This window comes from Hylobates moloch, unplaced genomic scaffold, assembly GCF_009828535.3.
Source record: "Hylobates moloch isolate HMO894 unplaced genomic scaffold, HMol_V3 SCAFFOLD_6, whole genome shotgun sequence".
Classification (NCBI taxonomy): Eukaryota; Metazoa; Chordata; class Mammalia; order Primates; family Hylobatidae; genus Hylobates; species Hylobates moloch.
Genome location: NW_026652281.1, coordinates 64,427,098 through 64,449,876, shown reverse-complemented (window position 1 = coordinate 64,449,876; position 22,779 = coordinate 64,427,098). Strand labels below are relative to the sequence as shown.

The following is a 22,779-nucleotide window of genomic DNA, read 5'->3' as shown; positions in this document are numbered from 1 at the left end:
GCTGTGATTGAAACATTATCATATTTATTTAGGTTAGAAAATGGAATTTACTACATCTGAGTTGGGTTTTTGGTGAGAAATTCTGATACGATGGTCTAAAATGGCAAGGAAGTCCTTATAGATCTATGAGCATTGGAAGTGTTAGAGTTCTGGATCTGAGAGAAATATGACCTAAAATAATATTATACTTTATTAATTGGAGCTAAAATCAGAAACTATAAAGTGAATGCCATGGTCTTTAGTAGAATTAAGTATTCTTAATATGAGTTGATAGTTAGCTAAATTATTATATAGCACTGATTTACAATTAGAGTTCTTCTTTATTTTCTTTCCCGGGGCAGGGCGGGGGGAAACTTCAGTGAGCATTATGACCATCCATCAGTTTCTTACCATATTGACATGTGACATGTTGGCATACCTTTGTGTCTTCTTTCTCTGCTTTTCTCCACCCCACTTTTTTTAGAGCCACCAACATACTTGACAGAACTTCCATCTGTAATTACTCAATAAGAAGATCATGAGATATGTTTGTATCAGTCTTATTTTTTTGAAGTAAAGAATTTACTTAGAAACTCAAAGTAAATCTATAATAGCAATGAGTGTTTGTACCCTATTCTTGGCCTAGGAGTTTGTAAATACACAATATTAATCAGATATTTCCTTATTTATCCTTGTGTTTTGCTGGAGAAACCTAGCTGAATGGCTCGTTTTAACTTCATTATTTACAAAAGGATACAAAATGTGGTAGAGGTTCTTTATATGCTTGACACTGACCCATGTTTCTTATTTAAAATCTTCTCTCTGTATTTAAATGAAAGTTTTGGTAAGTAAGAATTTAGTGTACTTGTGTCTAATATTTCTTAATCATGAATTCTAGTTTTATTTAAGTTAATGAAGCAAAATAAAAGAGTCGCTTGCATGTAAAATGATAGTATGAGCAGTTTAAGATATGCACATTTTTAAAATCCAGTTAAATCCCATGAAGTTGTACTGAATAGTTAACTGAGTCTGGCTTAATTCAACTGTATTCAAATAGTTTTAGCAATGAGAGCCTCCTGGCTTGGATAAAATTATTGACGTGAATATTTCAAGAGATTCTTTTGTACAGAAGGCATTTTAAATGCTTCCTCTCATATAGTTTAAACATTTTCTTCACATTCTTTTCTCATAGCACAAAGTTTACCTTCAATGCAAACTGAATTAAGAGGATGTTATCATCTGAATATTTTATGGTGTCCTATTTTAAAACATATACACCATGGGTACTATATATAAGATCCACGTAACAACTTTAGTGACCTAATATTGAAGAAACCTAGTCTTTTTAATTACACATATTTTTAAATGACAAGGCATTTAATCATTTTCCTGCACTTAGCAATTAGTAACAATTGCAACATCTGTGTCAGAAATAATCTGTATTCATTTTATGTTTTTATAATACACTAGAGTTGTATATTTATCTCGCTTCTCTTTGTGGTAGAAATATTTTCTCATTTATTTGAATACCCATATGCTGTAATTTATGTAGTTGAAAAGCTGAATGTATAGAATGGAATGGAATGGAGAGATAAGAAATGAATTGTAGTGTGTAAAATTTCAATAGGAAGGGTGTTTAGTTAGGATGAGAATAACCCAGTCCTACACAGAAGTATTTTAGTGAAATAATTTAGTGAAGATGTGGTGGGACACAAAAGAGAGTTTTCTTTCTTGTTTCTATTAGAATAAAAGGGATAAATGTATATGTCTTCTCATTACATAAAAGGCTTATTGTCTGGGTTTTTTAATTTAAAAAAAATTCAAGGAGCTTCTGTGGAATTTGTCTTGGTAGTTCCTACACTTCTATATTTGTCTTGATTCAAAAAATAGATTAGAATGTAAGCAACACTGATTCCTCTTCAATAGGGTTTTTTCTTCTCTGATGAAACAGCAAATGCTAGATATTGTTTCTTCTGTACATAGAAGGAAATAGCTTCTTGCAACAGGAACAATTCAGGAGAAAACAGTTGTTTTCTCCCCTTTAGATGATAGGATGGGAAGCAGGGTTGGCTCCGTCATAATGATTTCTCCTAAACACTTCTCAGGTTCGGCCTATGCATGTGTATTATAGATTGGGGATAGTTTGAAAACTAATTCTGCAATATTATTCCTATGGGCAAGGTGGTGAGTAGTGTGTAATTCTTTATCTTCTTTGTGGGTCAGTATATCCACAGGCACATTTTCATACTGCCTTGTCACTAAAAGTAAGGCAGCTGCAGTGGCAGGACCCTGTTCTAGGACAATTGAATGCCTCTATCATGAGGCCTCAGAATTTCCTCTTTCCTAGTGCCCAAGACAAGGAGCTTTGCTGATGTATTTCTGATAGCAGAAAAGGCCATTGAGCTTAGTGGTTTGGTACCATATGGCAATTTACAATCTAGGAAGTATTCTGATGATACATACTTTTCAAAGAATGCTAGTTAGAATATTTAGACAGGACTCCTGAACTTTCTTTGAGAAGATGTTAATAACAAGAACTAAAATTGACCTAATCTGGGTCACATCTCAGGAAGGATAAAGGTCTGTCTATAGGTGTGGAAGGCTCTTTCTGGTCCTTTCAGTGAGCTATTTCCAACAGAGCCCTCCTATCCAGAGCTTCCCACTCTTGTGCATGGGATGTGGTTAAGCTCTTGTCTCAGTGCCACAGTAGGTAGAGGATGCCATTGCAACGTGAAAGGGCTGTAAATAAAGGTCTCTTGTTTTTCCATAAAACAATCTGCTCTAGAACAAATTATGAAGGGGCCAGAAGGAATCTCTTCTCATTTTCTTATTGAATAGTGTATAAATTATTCCCTTACACAAAGGACAATTACTTTTTCTATATAGATCATATATAGAAATAGAGCTATAGAAAAAGTAATTAATTCTATATGATATGGCCTTAATTTTTAATTTTTAAATTGTTTTTATATGAAATAGTCTTAATTTTACTCTTTTTGCAGTTCACACAAAGATGAATTCCTGCACTTCAAGATTACATTGTATATGTGATTCCTTGCTTCATTTTAAGGACTATGTTGTTTTCTTAAATGTATTGACGAGTCTTTATAACCTGTTTTAATAATGTTAAATTGAATTCATTTTTCTTATTGTTAATACAAAAACAGTAAATTTGAAGACTGAGAACCATATAAGAGGGTGATTGCACTTATTATGAAAAGATTTGAATCCTTCTTTGTGTGTGTGAGTGTGACCAGCCTTGCTATCAATTTCTTCTGTCATACACTGCCAAATTTTCTATTTAAGTATTGTGAAAACTCTGTTTTTTTCAGGTCGAATGAGTGATTTGAGTGTAATTGGTCATCCAATAGATTCAGAATCTAAAGAAGATGAACCTTGTAGTGAAGAAACAGATCCAGTGCATGATCTAATGGCTGAAATTTTACCTGACTTCCCTGACATAATTGAAATAGACCTATACCACAGTGAAGAAAATGAAGAAGAAGAAGAGTGTGCAAATGCTACTGATGTGACAACCACCCCATCTGTGCAGTACATAAATGGGAAGCATCTTGTTACCACTGTGCCCAAGGACCCAGAAGCTGCAGAAGCTAGGCGTGGCCAGTTTGAAAGTGTTGCACCTTCTCAAAATTTTTCGGACAGCTCTGAAAGTGATACTCATCCATTTGTAGTAGGCAAAATGGAATTGTCTACTGCTGTGCAACCTAATGAATCTACAGAAACAACTGAATCTCTTGAAATTACATGGAAGCCTGAGATTTACCCTGAAGCACCGGAACATTTTTCAGGTGGTGAGCCTGATGTTTTCCCCACAGTCCCATTCCATGAGGAATTTGAACATGGAACAGCCAAAAAGGGGGCAGAATCAGTCACAGAGAGAGATACTGAAGTTGGTCGTCAGGCACATGAATATACTGAACCTGTATCTCTATTTCCTGAAGAGTCTTCAGGAGAGATTGCCATTGACCAAGAATCTCAGAAAATAGCCTTTGCAAGGGCTACAGAAGTAACATTTGGTGAAGAGGTAGAAAAAAGTACTTCTGTCACATACACTCCCACTATAGTTCCAAGTTCTGCATCAGCATATGTTTCAGAGGAAGAAGCAGTTACCCTAATAGGAAATCCTTGGCCAGATGACCTGTTGTCTACCAAAGAAAGCTGGGTAGAAGCAACTCCTAGACAAGTTGTAGAGCTCTCAGGGAGTTCTTCAATTCCAATTACAGAAGGCTCTGGAGAAGCAGAAGAAGATGAAGATACAATGTTCACCATGGTAACTGATTTATCACAGAGAAATACTACTGATACACTCATTACTTTAGACACTAGCAGGATAATCACAGAAAGCTTTTTTGAGGTTCCTGCAACCACCATTTATTCAGTTTCTGAACAACCTTCTGCAAAAGTGATGCCTACCAAGTTTGTAAGTGAAACAGACACTTCTGAGTGGATTTCCAGTACCTCTGTTGAGGAAAAGAAAAGGAAGGCGGAGGAGGGAACTACAGGTACGGCTTCTACAGTTGAGGTATATTCACCTACTCAGAGATTGGATCAATTAATTTTACCCTCTGAATTAGAAAGTCCAAATGTAGCTACATCTAGTGATTCAGGTACCAGGAAAAGTTTTATGTCCTTGACAACACCAACACAGTCTGAAAGGGAAATGACAGATTCTACTCCTGTCTTTACAGAAACAAATACATTAGAAAATTTTTGGTCACAGACCACTGAACACAGCAGTATCCATCAACCTGGGGCTCAGGAAGGGCTGACCACTCTCCCAGGTAGTCCTGCCTCTGTCTTTATGGAGCAGGGCTCTGGAGAAGCTGCTGCTGATCCAGAAACCACCACTGTTTCTTCATTTTCATTAAATTTAGAGCATGAAATTCAAGCCAAAAAGGAAGCAGCTGGCAGTTTGTCTCCACATGTGGAAACTACATTCTCCACTGAGCCAACAGGACTGGTTTTGAGTACAGTAATGAACAGAGAAGTTGCTGAAAATATAAGCCAAACATCCAGGGATGTACTGATTTCAGAGCGATTAGGAGAACCAAATTATGGGGCAGAAATAAGGGGCTTTTCCACAGGTTTTCCTTTGGAGGAAGATTTCAGTGGTGACTTTAGAGAATACTCAACAGTGTCTCATCCCATTGCAAAAGAAGAAACGGTAATGATGGAAGGCTCCGGAGATGCAGCATTTAGGGATACCCAGATTTCACCATCTACAGTTCCTACTTCAGTTCACATCAGTCTCATATCTGACTCAGAAGGACCCAGTAGCACCATGGTCAGCACTTCAGCCTTCCCCTGGGAAGAGTTTACATCCTCAGCTGAGGGCTCAGGTGAGCAACTGGTCACAGTCAGCAGCTCTGTTGTTCCAGTGCTTCCCAGTGCTGTGGGAAAGTTTTCTGGTACAGCTTCCTACATTATTGATGAAGGATTGGGAGAAGTGGGTACTGTCAATGAAATTGATAGAAGATCCACCATTTTACCAACAGCAGAAGTGGAAGGTACGAAAGCTCCAGTAGAGAAGGACGAAGTAAAGGTCAGTGGCACAATTTCAACAAACTTTCCCCAAACTATGGAGCCAGCCAAATTATGGTCTAGGCAAGAAGTCAACCCTGTAAGACAAGAAATTGAAAGTGAAACAACATCAGAGGAACAAATTCAAGAAGAAAAGTCATTTGAATCCCCCCAAAACTCTCCTGCAACAGAACAAACAATCTTTGATTCACACACATTTACTGAAACTGAACTCAAAACCACAGATTATTCTGTACTAACAACAAAGAAAACTTACAGTGATGATAAAGAAATGAAGGAGGAAGGCACTTCTTTAGTTAACATGTCTACTCCAGATCCAGATGCAAATGGCTTGGAATCTTACACAACTCTCCCTGAAGCTACTGAAAAGTCACATTTTTTCTTAGCTACTGCATTAGTAACTGAATCTATACCAGCTGAACATGTAGTCACAGATTCACCAATCAAAGAGGAAGAAAGTACAAAACATTTTCCCAAAGGCATGAGACCGACAATTCAAGAGTCAGGTACTGAGCCCTTATTCTCTGGACTGGGATCAGGAGAAGAAGTTTTACCTACTCTACCAACAGAGTCAGTGAATTTTACTGAAGTGGAACAAATCAATAACACATTATATCCCCACACTTCTCAAGTGGAAAGTACCTCAAATGACAAAACTGAAGACTCTAACAGAATGGAAAATGTGGCAAAAGAAGTTGGACCACTCGTATCTCAAACAGACATCTTTGAAGGTAGTGGGTCAGTAACCAGCACAACCTTAATAGAAATTTTAAGTGACACTGGAGCAGAAGGACCCACGGTGGCACCTCTCCCTTTCTCCACGGACATCGGACATCCTCAAAATCAGACTCTCAGATGGGCAGAAGAAATCCAGACTAGTAGACCACAAACCATAACTGAACAAGACTCTAACAAGAATTCTTCAACAGCAGAAATTACCGAAACAACAACCTCGTCCACTGATTTTCTGGCTAGAGCTTATGGTTTTGAGATGGCCAAAGAATTTGTTACATCAGCACCAAAACCATCTGACTTGTATTATGAACCTTCTGGAGAAGGATCTGGTGAGGTGGATATTGTTGGTTCATTTCACACTTCTGCAACTACTCAGGCAACCAGACAAGAAAGCAGCACCACATTTGTTTCTGATGGGTCCCTGGAAAAACATCCTGAGGTGCCAAGCGCTAAAGCTGTTACTGCTGATGGATTCCCAACAGTTTCAGTGTTGCTGCCTCTTCATTCAGAGCAGAACAAAAGCTCCCCTGATCCAACTAGCACACTGTCAAATACAGTGTCATATGAGAGGTCCACAGATGGTAGTTTCCAAGACCATTTCAGGGAGTTTGAGGATTCCACCTTAAAACCGAACAGAAAAAAACCCACTGAAAATATTATCATAGACCTGGACAAAGAGGACAAGGATTTAATATTGACAATTACACAGAGTACCATCCTTGAAATTCTACCTGAGCTGACATCAGATAAAAATACTATCATAGATATTGATCATACTAAACCTGTATATGAAGACATTCTTGGAATGCAAACAGATATAGATCCAGAGGTACCATCAGAACCACATGACAGTAATGATGAAAATAATGATGACAGCACTCAAGTTCAAGAGACCTATGAGGCATCTGTCAACCTTTCTTTAACTGAGGAAACATTTGAGGGCTCTGGTGATGTTCTGGCTAGCTACACTCAGGCAACACATGATGAATCAATGACTTATGAAGATAGAAGCCAACTAGGTCACATGGGCTTTAACTTCACAACTGGGATCCCTGCTCCTAGCATGGAAACAGAATTAGACATTTTACTTCCCATGGCAACATCCCTGCCAATTCCTCGTAAGTCTGCCACGGTTATTCCAGAGATTGAAGGAATAAAAGCTGAAGCAAAAGCCCTGGATGACATGTTTGAATCAAGCACTTTGTCTGATGGTCAAGCTATTGCAGACCAAAGTGAAATAATACCAACATTGGGCCAATTTGAAAGGACCCAGGAGGAGTATGAAGACAAAAAGCACGCTGGTCCTTCTTTTCAGCCAGAATTCTTTTCAGGAGCTGAGGAGGCATTAGTAGATCATCCTCCCTATCTAAGTATTGCTACTACCCACCTTATGGATCGGAGTTTAACAGAGGTGCCTAAGGTGATGGAAGGATCCAGTCCCCCGTATTACACTGATACAACATTAGCAGTTTCAACACTTGCAAAGTTGTCTTCTCAGACGCCATCATCTCCACTCACTATCTACTCAGGCAGTGAAGCCTCTGGACACACAGAGATCCCCCAGCCCAGTGCTCTGCCAGAAATAGATGTCGGCTCATCTGTAATGTCTCCACAGGATTCTTTTAAGGAAATTCATGTAAATATTGAAGCAACTTTCAAACCATCAAGTGAGGAATATCTTCACATAACTGAGCCTACCTCTTTATCTCCTGACACAAAATTAGAACCTTCAGAAGATGATGGTAAACCGGAGTTATTAGAAGAAATGGAATCTTCTCCCACAGAACTTATTGCTGTGGAAGGAACTGAGATTCTCCAAGATTTCCAAAACAAAACCGATGGTCAAGTTTCTGGAGAAGCAATCAAGATGTTTCCCACCATTAAAACACCCGAGGCTGGAACTGTTATTACAACTGCCGATGAAATTAAATTAGAAGGTGCTACACAGTGGCCACACTCTACTTCTGCTTCTGCCACTTATGGGGTCGAGGCAGGTGTGGTGCCTTGGCTGAGTCCACAGACTTCTGAGAGGCCCACGCTTTCTTCTTCTCCAGAAATAAACCCTGAAACTCAAGCAGCTTTAATCAGAGGGCAGGATTCCACAATAGCAGCATCAGAACAGCAAGTGGCAGCGAGAATTCTTGATTCCAATAATCAGGCAACAGTAAGCCCTGTGGAATTTAATACTGAGGTTGCAACACCACCATTTTCCCTTCTGGAGACTTCTAATGAAACAGATTTCCTGATTGGCATTAATGAAGAGTCAGTGGAAGGCACGGCAATCTATTTACCAGGTAAGATCTCAACATTGATAAATCTGTTTCCAAACCTGGAAACAGTCCCTTGGTGCTAACGTTTATATGTATATACTTTTTATTGTGATGTTAAATCAATGGAGAGTTTCATATTATTCACATAACAGCAGGCCAGGCCACAGTATTGAGTTCATAATGAGATGAAATGGCAGTAAGTATAGATTAGTTTTGGACTTTACAAGTAGACTTTGTATTTTTCTGGGTTTTAGAAATAATATACAATTACAACGTGGAAAAGATGAAATTATTAATGTTATAAAAACTCAATTTGTTTTTACTCACAACTAGAGTATTGCTTTGTCATATGTCTCATAGTTATACATCTTAGGTTTAAAAGTAGAAAAAAAGTCCTATTTTTAAAAACCCTCCCATTGATGGATGCTATTGATGCAGTATCAAAATCTGTCAGGCCTTTAACATTTGAGAGTAGTAAATAGCTCTAATAATTATTTCAAAGTTTGTGCAGTGTCAATATCAGCTCATACTTGTATGCAATGTCCTTGTTTAAGACAGTCTACATAATGCATCAAACACAGTGCCTACCGGTAGCGAGTAGTCATTTATTATATAAACATATTGCCTGTTGAGAGAAGTTTTCTGTTTATTCACTGAATGTATGGAAAGCATGAATTTGATACTGATTCATATAAACCGTCTCTTCTGATTGTCATGAAAAGGCTATAAAAGCCCTGTGTGAAAGGGTAAGAGGTGAACATTCAGAGAGGTTCAGTAACTTGCCCAAGGTGGCACAGCCACATTTTGGTAAAAGTCGGATTTGAACCCAGCTTAGCTCCACTCTAAAGTCCATAGTCTTTTCAATGCTCTTTGCTGGTTTCAGTACAGTATAAAAATAAACAATTGATATTGAATAATATATGAACCAGGAATCTTGGAATATTTACTTTGTAGAATTTATTTTCCTCTTAATCTAGCCTGAGAATGTTAAGAAATCAGCTCTAATGGTGTTTTCCCAGAATATTATTATTTAAATTAACAATGTCAGTGGAATCCACAAATAGACATCACCACCTAGCTGCTACCTGGAAAAAGAGAAAGAAAAATCAGTACTTTAATGTCTGTCTTGGTTGAAAATATATGTTTTATTTTAATTAATGTTTTATGCCATGACTATCGTTAAAATTATTCTTCTGATCAAATCGATATTACCTTTTGTGCCACCAATGCTTTATTTTGATGTGCTTCAGAAAGAGTAAAATAGTCAAAAAGCACAATTTTTAATAAATGGCTTGAAATACTTTGAGGAAAATTGATCAAAGGTAGTTGACATTGGGTTTTTTGTTATCACTGTGTGTTAAATCTGTAAATGATGATCTAGTAATTTGGCTAATATTTATTTTTTTAATTTAGTTTAATATACTTCAGTTTGTTAAAAATATGATGTAAAAATAACTGGTTAATAACTAGGTACATATAGAGTTAAGTTTGATGAATGAGAAATATGTACCAATTATCCAGTTTACAATATTTACCAAGATTTATAGTTTGCGTCTTCATTGCAAAACAAATGGTCACTTTAGCTTAATTCAGTAAACAGCAGCTCATATGGGATTACCTGGTCTATCTGTTGCAGATTCAACTTTCAGAGGTTAATATGAACTGTTTAGGGGAGAATAACATTCATAAAAACAGAAGTTTCCTGTTAATTGGAACGACTTCCAATTCACAGGAAGACTCACTCCCTCAGTCCTTGTTTCATGGTCTCAGCATGGTGTCCAGTGGCAGTGGTGGGAATAGAAATGGTACTTCTTCACATTTGTGTGGCACATCACAGTCTGATAAAGCACTTTCACATAGTGTCATTTGGATTCAGCACAGAGGGCAGCATGTGGCTATGGCCTGTGTTAACTGCAGCCTTGTCATCCTGGCAGCGTACTTGTACTTTAAAATTCAGAAAGCTAAAATTGTTAGGGGGATTTCAAATAGTTTTGGAACTATAGGAAAAAGTGTCTTAGAAAACTCGGGGGAGTTTTCGGAGGAGTTGATGTACTCATCTGAATTAACCTAATTTTAACGTGAATCCCAAACATGGGAATGTGTACCTATCCAGGTTTATAGTCATTCATAATTTACTTAACACTCAGAAAGTTTGAGTTTGACTTTCTGGTGTGGGAAGTCTCAATTATCTTTTATAGCAGCACCTTGTTTATCCTGATATTCTTTAAGCTAATGTTTCATAAGAAGTTAGACATCTTTCTTCTTTTATGTGTAATTATTTCAGGGTTTCAGGACTTAAGATTCTTGAAAATATGGGTGTATTCCATAGATAATCAATTTTATTTCAATTATTTTGTAAAACTTTCAACTCTTATTTGGATCTTTGAAGATTTAGAAATGTAAGCAATTCTGAAACAATATACAAAGAATAAGTATAAACTCAATGAAAATACACTTATCCAAGCAATATTGCAATATAAAATATATGCTTCAAGTGGTGTAAAAGTGTTTGCACTTAGAAAATATATTTAAACTGTTTGTCCTCATAAATTTATGTCTTCGGCCTTCGTGTTTATCTCCCAGGAGTGTCGGTTTTATTTGTATTTTAATAAGAAAATTATAATAAAAACTTGGAGTTTCATTTTAGGTGAGGTTTTTGTATTTGGGTTTGTTTTCCTACAGTAGAGTTTAATCCATGTGTTGCTTTTCTTCAAGTATAGTTTAAAGGAGTACATTTGGAACGTGTTTTTGGAAAAAGCATATTAATGTAGCAGAAGAGACTTCAGTGCACACTTTCGAAGAAAAACAGTTTCTGAGCATTAAGTGGTAAAAGGCAATAATAATTCAAATGATGATAACAAGCCAACCTGCTAAAAAGAATGCATGTTCTGTGTATCCAGCCATTTCACATGAACTAACCCCATTTAAAAGAATACATTTTCCATTCACTGTGCACATATGTGTAATCATTTTTGACTAAAATCAATTGCCATTATCATGCCAACTAAATCTGCAGTAGAATATATTAGTTGCCAGATACAGTACAAAAATATCATTTAAGAGTAATCATGATTGAATCCCAGAAATGAATAGATGCAATTTGTAACAATTAGTTATAATGCCAAGAAACACTCCAGAGACTAAAGTTAATGTTAATTTTTATATGTAGTAACTCTAAATTGCTATGGTAAAGCCTATAATATGGTAGCAATATGGGGCGTTTTATGCTAAAATACACGGAAACATTAGAGATGAGCCTAATTGCTTTTCTTACTTTCCTGAATATGGTAGGACCTGATCGTTGCAAAATGAACCCGTGCCTTAATGGAGGCACCTGTTATCCTACTGAAACTTCCTATGTATGCACCTGTGTGCCAGGATACAGTGGAGACCAGTGTGAACTTGGTAAGATGGTACTTGGCTGAAAGGGTGCAGTTCTTTCACAGAAGATACATTGGGGGAGAATTTATGTTGTCGAATCAATCAGAGATTTCAGAGAAACCCATATGTAGATTAATTATATGTTAAATGAAGTTAAAATCTGAGGGTAATTAACTAGGGACTGGAAAATGGGTACAGATGTTCAGTGAATTCTGTTGACATACCCAAGACTCAGTGAGGCCTGCTGAGTCTTTTTGTGTATTTTACAGGTAGAATTTACAAATGTAAAGATGCATAAATATTAACAAAAATGTACATCTATCCCCCAAATCTGCATATAAATAAAAATCAATTTCAGTATAAAAATCTTTTTAGAAAGCTAGACTGAAAAATTAGGAAAATAATAAAAATTAGAGAGCTTTGTCCTTAGTTTTGGGATAATTTTTCTTCTCATTTGGCATGGGAAAGACCTTCCCTGACTCCCAGCAACCAGCCCAATGTGCCTCTGCCTCAGGGAGCTGTGCAATTGCTGTTCTCTGCCTCTATTTTGGTTCCAAGGAATATAATTGACCCTCACACTCCCATATTCTTATTTAGGCATCATTCTCTTTAAAGAAAAAAAAAGGCACCAGTGTTGGTTTGGCTACACATAGACCTCACTTCTGAGAAAAGAATGATGGAATATGTTGTCCAGATGTTCCTTTTAGAGATATCATGAAGGTTTACTTAATTTGCTTACAATGATTGAGTAAAGAAAGCTCAGCAATAACACTTTAAATTATACATAAATATTGGGATACAATCCCAACATTCATATTAAAAGAGTACTTAAAAAAAAAAAGTCGAGGCCAGCGCAGTGGTTCAAGCCTATAACCCCAGCACTTTGGGAGGGCGAGGTGGGCGAATCGCTTGATCCCAGAAGTTCGAGATCAGCCTGGGCAACACGGCAGAACCTCACCTCTGCAAAAATAAATAAAAAAAAAAATACAAAAACTAACCGTGCCTGTAGTACCAGCTACTTGGGAGGCTGAGGTGGAAAGATTGCTTGAGCCCAGAAGGTCGAGGCTGCAGTGAGCCGTGTTCACGCTACCGCACTCCAGGCTGGGTGACAAAGTGTCTGATTCAGCAAGCACCATAAACATGTTTGGTATTATTACTATATAATATCATCATTACTAAGACCATTTCTTTAGGTAAGAATACATTATATGACGAAGAAATTTAACTTGCTTTGTATATTCATTTAAAAATATTCTTAAACATTTAATTTTTAGTGTAATTGCAAAATGCTATGGAAATAAAGTCACTAATTTCATCAGGGTAGATCATATGTAGAAAGATTAGAATCTGTGTAGAAAGATTTTACTTGACATAGATTTTAAAGTTGGGAAGATTTGACAGGTGGTGGAGGGAGATATGGACACAACAAACAAAAGCACAGAGCCCAAAAACTACAGAAGGCATTTGAATGACAGCCTGGATCCAGGTATGCCTACTTAGGGGTTTGGGAGAGGGAGACGTATTGGGAGACAGTACCAGAAAGCAGGTTGGGTCTAGAAAGCCCTGACAGTCTAAGAAGGTCCTGAGTTCAGGATACTGAATAGTGTTACTTCACACTCTAGTCAAGTGATTCTGAGACCTTAGCATGCATCAGAGGGCTGGTAAAACAGATTATTGTCTCCAGCTCAGAGTATGTGATTCAGTAGATTTGGAGTGGAATTGGAATTGTGGATTTTTAACATTCTTAGGTGATGCTGATGTTGTGGTCCAGGGAGCTCACGTTGAAGACTGCTGCCCTGGGCAACTGGGATCCATGGAATGTTTGGAAGTAAAAGAATAAAATTATCATGACTGTCTAAAAAAGATGACATTTAACAGAGTGATGGATATATTGGAGAGGAAAGGGCCCAGGGATGGTGAGGCCAGTTAGATACTTCGAGTAGTCCATGTGTGAGGTAATCAGAGAATGAGCCATGATTGGAGATGGGAAGGCTGGGGTTGTTGATTCTTCATTCGTTTTAGGGCTTATCTGATTCATTTATTAGCAATGGAGACAATGACCCTACTCTGAATACCTTTGACATTTTCCTAGGGTTGCCAAATTTAGGAAATAAAAATTCAGGATGGCCACTTATATTTGAGTTTCAAATAAAAAAGGAATAACTTTATAGTATAGGTTTGCCCTAAATAAAGCACGGACATACTTACGCTAACAAATTTTACTTTTTTTAAAATCTGAAATTCAAATTTAACTGGCTATCTTGTATGTTATCTTGCAGCCTCACACTAAATGGAATTCTTTGATACTTTTTGAAAGTATTTTGTGAGCTTTTACTGTTTTGTTTCAGATTTTGATGAATGTCACTCTAATCCCTGTCGTAATGGAGCCACTTGTGTTGATGGTTTTAACACATTCAGGTGCCTCTGCCTTCCAAGTTATGTTGGTGCACTTTGTGAGCAAGGTAAGAGCTATTGCAGTATTTGTGTGATGAACATTATTGATGTTTTGTAGCAATTTTGGCCTCAATGCATAATCTTTCCTGCAGTGGAAATTCACATTTCCTTAGGTTTCCTTATTCATGGATAGCTCAAAACATCTGAATCATAGTGTTGACTTGATTATGGTTGTTTAGCTGATAGATTGGAATTGCAGGCAGGCACACTGAACTGAATTTAAAGACGTCCAGCCAATAAAAGGAATATTGTCATATGTATTTTTCTTGGGGACAAACTAAGCACTGATCTTACTGTGGCTCATGTATGAAGGAGTACTGAATTCAATGTTAGCTGTTTTTATTTTCTCCTCCTAAGCACTTGAGACTCAATGGACTTATTTTTCATTGTCAATCATATTTGGAGAATGAGTTGATATAGTTGTTAGAATACATTTGCCTTGGCACATGCTAAGTAGAAGATATTGTGAATCTGCTTACCAGGAAGTTTTCCTGCTAAAGAAGGATTGACTTTTTCTGAATGAAAGAAAGCCCTATGTTCATGATGGCTTGAATCTCATGATCCCTGTAATTTGCATTTTATGGTCAACCTGAGACTGTATTTTAGGTGGTTAATGGGAGCATTTCTTGGTCCATCAATAAGAAACAGATTGCCTGCTAAGCACACTCAGCTTTGGAATGTCGATTTCCTCTACTTAAACTTGTACAGTGGTTTGGCTTTGATAAAAGTGTTCAGTGCCAAACTTCCATTCCACCAGACAAACTGAAAATGCATTAGACACTCAGGCACATTGGTCTGGTCCCACATTCTGCTTCATCGTGTTAATCTGGACGTCACTGCAATGAATGCAAATCCAAAAGGAACATGTATTGAATTGCCATTCCAAGTGGATGGATGATGGCTACATTTTTAGATGTTGGTTTTTTTCTTTTTTTATTGCATAGGGTAAATCTGTTTGTTTTAGATTTTGAATATGCAGATAGACCAAGCAAGATCCTCTTCTTAAAGTAAAAACATTAGAAAGATGGCATTTGTTGAAGAAAACAAAAGCCTGAGACAGTTGAGACATTGCAGTATGTTAAACATGATTCTGGCTTCTGTTAGTTCCAAGTACAAGAAGCAATTCAAAAAAACATTTGTTCAACATGCATTTATCGGGCACCTACTGTCTTCCAGGCACTCTTCTGGGCATTGGAGATAGAAATATGAACAAAACAAAGTCTCTGATCCTGGTGACTTAGCATAACTCTTGGCAGAGAATAAAATTTAATTCTTTACAGACTATCAAATGCATCCTGGCACGTTATTTCATTTGGTTGGCATCACATTTCTATGCATTAAATGGGCTAGAAATTAAGGCTCAGAGAAAAAAAGTCATGTGTTTAATGTCACACAGCTAGTAAATCATACAATGGGAAAAGTGAACCTAAATGGCTTAACTCTACAGGCCAAGTTTCTCTGAATATCTTCACACTTCTAAAGTAACTCTCAAAGATAAACACTTTATTTATATGTTTACCTGATGGATTGAGTGGTAACAGATTTTTGGAAGGGACTTTGGTGCCGTTGACCTTTTCTCTTTCTTTTCAAAAGCATATTGAAAGTAAAAAGTGTTAATTAATTTTATTTCTGGTGCCACCTGACTTTCAGGTACTTTTTATTGTATTTTCAAGTAAGTTTGATTTTCATGCACATTTTTTGCTGAGAAACATCGATCTCAGTCTGTTTACGCAGTGCAGCTGTGCTCCTGTGATTTATTGCCAGGATACTGAAAGATTTTTTTCTCCTCTTTTCAGGTTGCCTAAGAACAAATGTTTTCTTCATTAACAGCAGCTTTGTTGTCTAAACAATTTTCTATCCAAAGTTTGGTGATGACTGTGTCGGTGTTCCTTCAGCTGACGTTTTCTGTTCTCTGCACTAGTAACTTCCCAAGTCACAGTTACTCCAAAATAGGGGACACATTATCTGCAATAATTACAGATACAAAATTACACATACAAAATCTAGAAAGGGCTGTTGGAATAGTAGAGAGGCAGTTCTGGCTGCACAAACTGCCCTAGCCAAAGTCAGTGATACAGCTTGCCTGTGAGAAGTGTAGAGGATGGGCACTTTCTTAGGACTTGACAGCTATGTATCAGAGACGTTGAAAACATTACCTGTACAGTACCAAAAGAATAAATTTTGGGTGAAATTGTTTGTGATAGTTTCACCTTCTATGTTCATGAACAGGAGCTGTGCACGCTACAAATCTGGGTTTGTATTGTAACCTATTGAAACAACCTATTTTTTTGTAACCTCTTTAAAACCTACAGGAGTTTTAAAGCATAAGATGTCTTTCCATGCATCAAATGATTTTTAAGAAAATGTCATCCACAAGGGTTGCCTTTTAATAAATAAAAAGAGTTTCACATAATTTTTAGGTAAGGTTGAAAAAACAAATAGGCTATTTCTATGAATAGTATCTCCTATCAGAATAGCATCCTGGGAGATGCAGCTTGACACATGATCCTTCATTACATATTTGTTGAATTCATGAATAATAAAATTTAAGTGGCCAGGCATGGTGGCTCACGCCTGTAATCCCAGCACTTTGGGAGGCCAAGGCGGACGGATCACCTGAGGTCAGAATTTCGAGACCAGCCTGGCCAACATGGCGAAACCCTATCTCTACTAAAAGTACAAAAATTAGCTGGGTGTGGTGGCGGGCGCCTGTAATCTCAGCTAATCAGGAGGCAGAGGCAGGAGAATAGCTCGAACCTGGGAGGCAGAGGTTGCAGTGAGCAGAGATCATGCCACCGCACTCCAGCCTGGGTGACAAGAGCGAGACTCCATCTCAAAAAAAAAAAAAAAAAAAAAGTAAGTGAATCAATGTGGATAGTTGGCTTTATTTTTTTTACACAAAAACCACTCTAAGTGGTTTTTGCAGATATATTTATAATCATTGGGAAGCTATGATTTAGATAGTACAAATAAATACATTTTCCCAGTTTGGTTTGAACAGAAACTCCGCCTCTATTTTTTGGACCTGTGTTCTGATAGGAATGTATGCATCTGCTAACTGAGACAGGCATTGTTAGTAGTGAAGTGGTCACACATCTAAATTTTGTGATCATCTGGGTTTTCTTGTTTAGGAGGAAAAATACTTAATGATAAACTATTTAGAAGACAAAAAGGGGCTGGGTGCGATAGCTCATGCGTGTAATCCCAGCACTCTGGGAGGCCAAGACAGGTGGATCACCTGAGGTCAGGTGTTCGAGACCAGTCTGGGCAACATGGTGAAACCCAGTCTCCACCAAAAAATACAAAAATTAGCCAGGCATGCTGGTGCACGCCTGTAGTCCCACCTACTAGGGAGGCTGAGGCAGGAGACTCGCTTGAACCCGGGAGGCGGAGGTTGCAGTGAGCCAAGATCATGCACTGCACTCCAGCCTGGGTGACAAAGCGAGACTCCACCACAAAAAAAATAAAAAATAAAAAATAAAAAACACAAAAAGGGGGAAACCAAACTAATACCAATTGGGTTAATAGCAGATAAAAAAGGGTATGTAGAAAAGCTTTTTCTGATGTATTATTCAAGAGGTTAAGATCCTCCAGAATTTTACATCGTGTATCTTAAATTAAATGATGATGTCCATAATTAAGGAAAGTTATGTCATTATAAATCACATTATTTACTTTGGCAGTAAGAATGTTCAAAAAAATTTTTTGATTCTGCTCCTCTGTAAACTAACACCCTCATATAGGAAGAGCTGTGTTCTTCCTACCCCCTCACCTTACCTCTAAATTCTTACAAATGAACTGCCCCAAAGCGGAAATACTACATCCAAGTAGCCAAAATTTGCTTCATTTTGAGGCACTGAGTGCTACTTTTATACCAAACCATCTAGCTGTGCCTTTAGTCCTTTCCTATGAGACTTGGTGATCTCCAAACAACACTTTAATAAACGCAAAACTTCCAGTGCACATTACTCAAAAGAATTAGTCAGCTGGCTGCAACTAAACAACAGGCCTGATAGACTAAACTGAAATAAATACTGCTCTCAGATAAGCTGCATCTGTTGTGTGAGTATGGTTTTAATCACTGAAGCCAGGAAAGAAATGAAATCTTTCAGAATTCATACTTTCCCACGGTTATGGAAAGAGGAGTAACAGGAATGAGAGTCAAGAGACAATCTGAGTTTCAATTTGGCTACCAAAACTAACATATAAAGCAAACATTTATTTAATTTAGTAGGGTTGTGTTTTCTTCTATTAATCAGCAAATTTGGGTGGGGGGAGATACTTATTAGGTCATCTGGAAGGTTTTGTTGGTGCCTGAAATTCTATAAACTTTGCAGTTTTGTTAGTTTTTACAGGTAACTACTTCAATACAATTGTGGGGTATATTTTGTGAAAGTCAACCCCACCTGTGGATGAGCAATTCTATGGGAAGATTGCCAATGAAGAATACGGTGCTATGAACAAGGCTACTTTCTCGTGGAATTATGTAAAAATTGGCAACCTAGAAAGTGTAGCTGATACTGCCAGTGTAAAATTTAGATATATTTGAAAAATGTTTTTGTCCCACTGGAATATCAGTTATAGTGTGCTTATTGTGAAACACACACACACACACACACACACACATATGTATATGACCTGGTGGAATGGGGGGGTGAGTTAAATAATTTAGTTTATTTCATTTTTAATAAACTTAAAATCTTGATGCATTTTCATTGGGCGTTACCTATCTTACCTTTCTTTTTAGGAAGAAGCATACAGTTCTAGCTATATCCCAAAAGGTACCTATTCATAAAGGATTTTTTTCTCTTTGTCAGTTTTACATGACAAGAGCCTGTGGCTTCTCAGATATCTCTTTGGGAAGTGGAAGAGGACTACTTCCAGAACCTTTGAAGTTGTTATGCAAATAGGGCATTCGTAATCCTATTAGCCGGAATTCTTATCTATCACTTGAATGAGTCTCTTAGAAAAGTTGTGTTGGTAAGGAATTAGCCCCAGTTGCTTCACAAGTAAGTCAGCCAATGCTATAGCAGCCCAAGAGATTTTGGCTGGCCCCTCTTCCAGTTTTCTCTGGCTTTAATCAAGGAAGTTGCTGTTAGATGCTGCCTTTGCAGTCCAAAGATATATAGCCATCCACTTCGCAAGAATCAGTTGGGCTCACTTTAAAATAATTTCTTTGTCATCGTGACCGAATTTTATGAATCAGTTACTTCAGGGACATTGCACAGATACTGGCTGGGGTATCCTATTAATACTTGGATGGGGGTGCCAAGTTTGAATGACGTATGTGCGTTTAATAAGCTCCTGCCTGTTTCTTCTCAGATACAGAGACATGTGACTATGGCTGGCACAAATTCCAAGGGCAGTGCTACAAATACTTTGCCCATCGACGCACATGGGATGCAGCTGAACGGGAATGCCGTCTGCAGGGCGCCCATCTCACAAGCATCCTGTCTCATGAAGAACAAATGTTTGTTAATCGTACGTACCAAATAGATACGAGTTTCCAGGAACTTCACTCCTCATCACTCTCTTAGTTTTGTCTGTGTGCAAGTGAGAAGAAGTAGCTTTTTCAATCATAATACAACTTATCAAATCCCTCATCTGTGAATTACTTAAAGTCATCTCACCTATGTTAGGTCCCCTATTTTGGGAAACATTCAACTATAATATAGGTAGGCATTGGTTTGTCTGCCAGCAGTAATAGTTGAAACACTTGCTGTAGGTTGAATCATAAGAAATTGCTGTTTGATCATTTTTAAATATACAAAAACAGCCACTTCTTATGGCTCAATAGAATTCTTACTATGGTTATACTTTCATAGTCTCTATTTTGAATATTTATATGCCTGTCTAAAATTACAGTTGCTTTCAGTTATTTTTGTCCTGCTAATTACAATTGAATTGTTAATAATAGCACCCAATCTTACCTTTTGGGCATATTGATTCTCATTCAAGTTTCTAAATATTTTAAATTGTGGAAAGTGAGCTACATCCTAAGAACTTGAATAGGTGGAGATTGAAAGCTAATGAAGCTTAATATCAGAGCTGTTTAATAACTCCTTCAACTGCAGCAAAAAGGAGGGCAACTAGTTTTCATGTAGCAATATGTAGAAATTTGTTGCTCATAAAGCATTTTTTTAAGAGATAGTGTCTTGCCGTGCCGTCCAGGCTTGTCTTGAACTACTGGCCTCAAGTAATCCTCCCACCTCTGCTTCCCAAAGTGCTGGGATTATAGGCGTGAGCCACCATTCCCAGCCTCATGAAGCATTGTTTGATGTTCTATTAAATATTTTCTCGTGATGCCTACTATTGTTTAGAAGTTTGTTAATTTGTAATCTGGATAGAGGTTCATTTAACTTTACTGCGTGATATCCTTGCCAGTGACTCACCTCATGGTAAGAGTAAATATTTTTGAGGATAAATTTGTAGAACTGTCCAATCGAGGTGTTCATTAATTAAAATACTTTGAAAAAAAAAGTGGCTTCCAAAATGAGGGTAGCGTGGATAAGATCTGGCACATTTTATTGGGTCACTGAATTTTTGCCAATGGCATCACTTAACAACAACAACAACAAAAAAAATTGAAAATTTCTATCATAAAAAAAGAAAATTTCTATCATGAGTGAGGATGGAAAAAAATTTAATTATAGTAAATTGCTAGGGAAATTATTGTCTATGTCTTGATATTTTAATGCTTCACAGTGTTTGCACATTAACTTTTTCATTTAAAGCACATTGGGCAGAAGAACAAAAGATAGACTAGGAGAGATTTTTATGAGCAACTAAATAAAAATCCAGCCAGTGAAGAGGATGCATGATTCATGCTGAAAATAATTCTCTTTGATATATTTTCATCCATATATGGAAAAATAGTACAAATATCTGTGTGGTTTCCTATCCCTTAGGTGTGGGCCATGATTATCAGTGGATAGGCCTCAATGACAAGATGTTTGAGCATGACTTCCGCTGGACCGATGGCAGCACACTGGTAAGATGCCCTTGAGAATGATGTCAAGTTCTACCTTCTGGAAATTTGGTACTGTGCACTGATTGTGCATTACAGAGGGTGCATTAGACTGGAGACAAGTTAAATGACTTGCTCAAGGTCACTCAGTGACACAGGGAAGGGTTAGAAGAGTTCCAAGCTAACGGATCCAACATCCAGTTCTCTCTTCAATAGTTGTGGTTCTCTTTAAAAGAGGAGTGTACCAGATTTCCATCAAACCAGAAAACCAGACAATTAGTAGAATTGCCTTGGGTCTGTCTTTCAGATGGTTATCTTTGCTTTTTCTAGCTTCAGAGCAAAAAGAGAAGAATAAAATGTAGGAGAAAAGTCCTTTTAAAAAAATACCTTTCCCTCTTAAATAATTGCACTGGAAATCTGCTATAAGGCATGACTCATTTCCAAGCAAAAATATTTATTTATTTTTACTTAAAGAAGATTGTTGATATGATCTTGTGAATCTCTGCTGACTAATTACATATTTCAACGTGTTTTCTATTTTTTGAAGAAAGAAGTGACTTGGAAATGCTGGCCACGACTTTGAGTAGGCTGTAAAAGTTTCTTAGAACAGGTGAAGCTGTTTTGAGTCACTCCTACTAAACTCAGATAAATCTAAGTACCACTATACTAGTGGTACTCAATGCTGGCTGTTCATTAGAATCACCTGGAATATGTAATGAAAAACTGGTGCTTAGGCCTTATGCCAGGTCCATTACAGCAAAACCTCTAGCCGCTGTATTTTCTCAGTGTTCCACAGGTAATTCTTAAATGCAAAGTTGGGATCCACTGGGCTAGATAGTAAGTGTAAATTAAATTCTAAATTAGAAACAAAGTGTAAAAAATTGAAGATAATTTTAAAGGCCTTTTTGTGTGTGAATTACTAGGTATTCAGTTTCATTCATTATCTGCCACTTCTTTGGGTTTAATGAGTTTGGCAAAATATAAAGTTCATTCTAAAACAGATGTCAAAGTAATCTCTGCTTTCGGAAGTTCTGCTCTGTCTTAAGGGAAACTGCTCCGTCGTGGACACACTACTCACTTTATCTATGTGTCAGCCACTATATTAAGCACTTGCATGTGTTTATTCCCCACAATAACTTTTAAGAGAGGCATTGGGTTTTCCTTCACCTGTTTTACAGGTAAAGAAAGGGAAGGTCAGTTAGGTTGAGCTATTTGCCTGGAATCACAAAGCTGTTAACTGATGAAGCCAGAATTTGAACTTAGGCTTGTCTCCAAAGCCACAGTTTCTTCTGACTGGTACCTCCTTGGCTTTAAAAAGAGTGTATCCCTTATTACATTTTCGCTTTGAGCAAACAAAATAAGACCTGAGTTTCTCTCTCTGTCACCACTGTTTATGTTTAATCAGCACTGTTTCACTGTTTGTCATTCAAG

The 22,779-nt window shown here is 37.4% G+C and overlaps 1 protein-coding gene and 1 long non-coding RNA gene across 4 annotated transcripts in view; one reads left to right on the top strand and one right to left on the bottom strand.

Moving 5' to 3' along the window:
• Positions 1-22,779, top strand: part of VCAN (versican) — a 109,975-nt gene that overhangs the window by 62,406 nt on the left and 24,790 nt on the right. For 2 of the 3 annotated variants that reach the window (XM_032156909.2, XM_032156911.2), the window contains 5 exons: positions 3,312-8,570; positions 11,838-11,951; positions 14,276-14,389; positions 19,704-19,862; positions 21,290-21,372. In XM_032156909.2, the coding sequence (XP_032012800.1) occupies positions 3,312-8,570; positions 11,838-11,951; positions 14,276-14,389; positions 19,704-19,862; positions 21,290-21,372 (5,729 nt within the window). The remainder of the gene's footprint in view (positions 1-3,311; positions 8,571-11,837; positions 11,952-14,275; positions 14,390-19,703; positions 19,863-21,289; positions 21,373-22,779) is intronic. The other variant, XM_032156910.2, reaches the window with a different exon arrangement.
• LOC116471033 (uncharacterized) overlaps positions 1-22,779 on the bottom strand; it is a 31,628-nt gene that overhangs the window by 2,703 nt on the left and 6,146 nt on the right. The window contains exon 2 of the long non-coding RNA XR_004248728.2: positions 419-493. This is a non-coding gene — a long non-coding RNA (uncharacterized LOC116471033). The remainder of the gene's footprint in view (positions 1-418; positions 494-22,779) is intronic.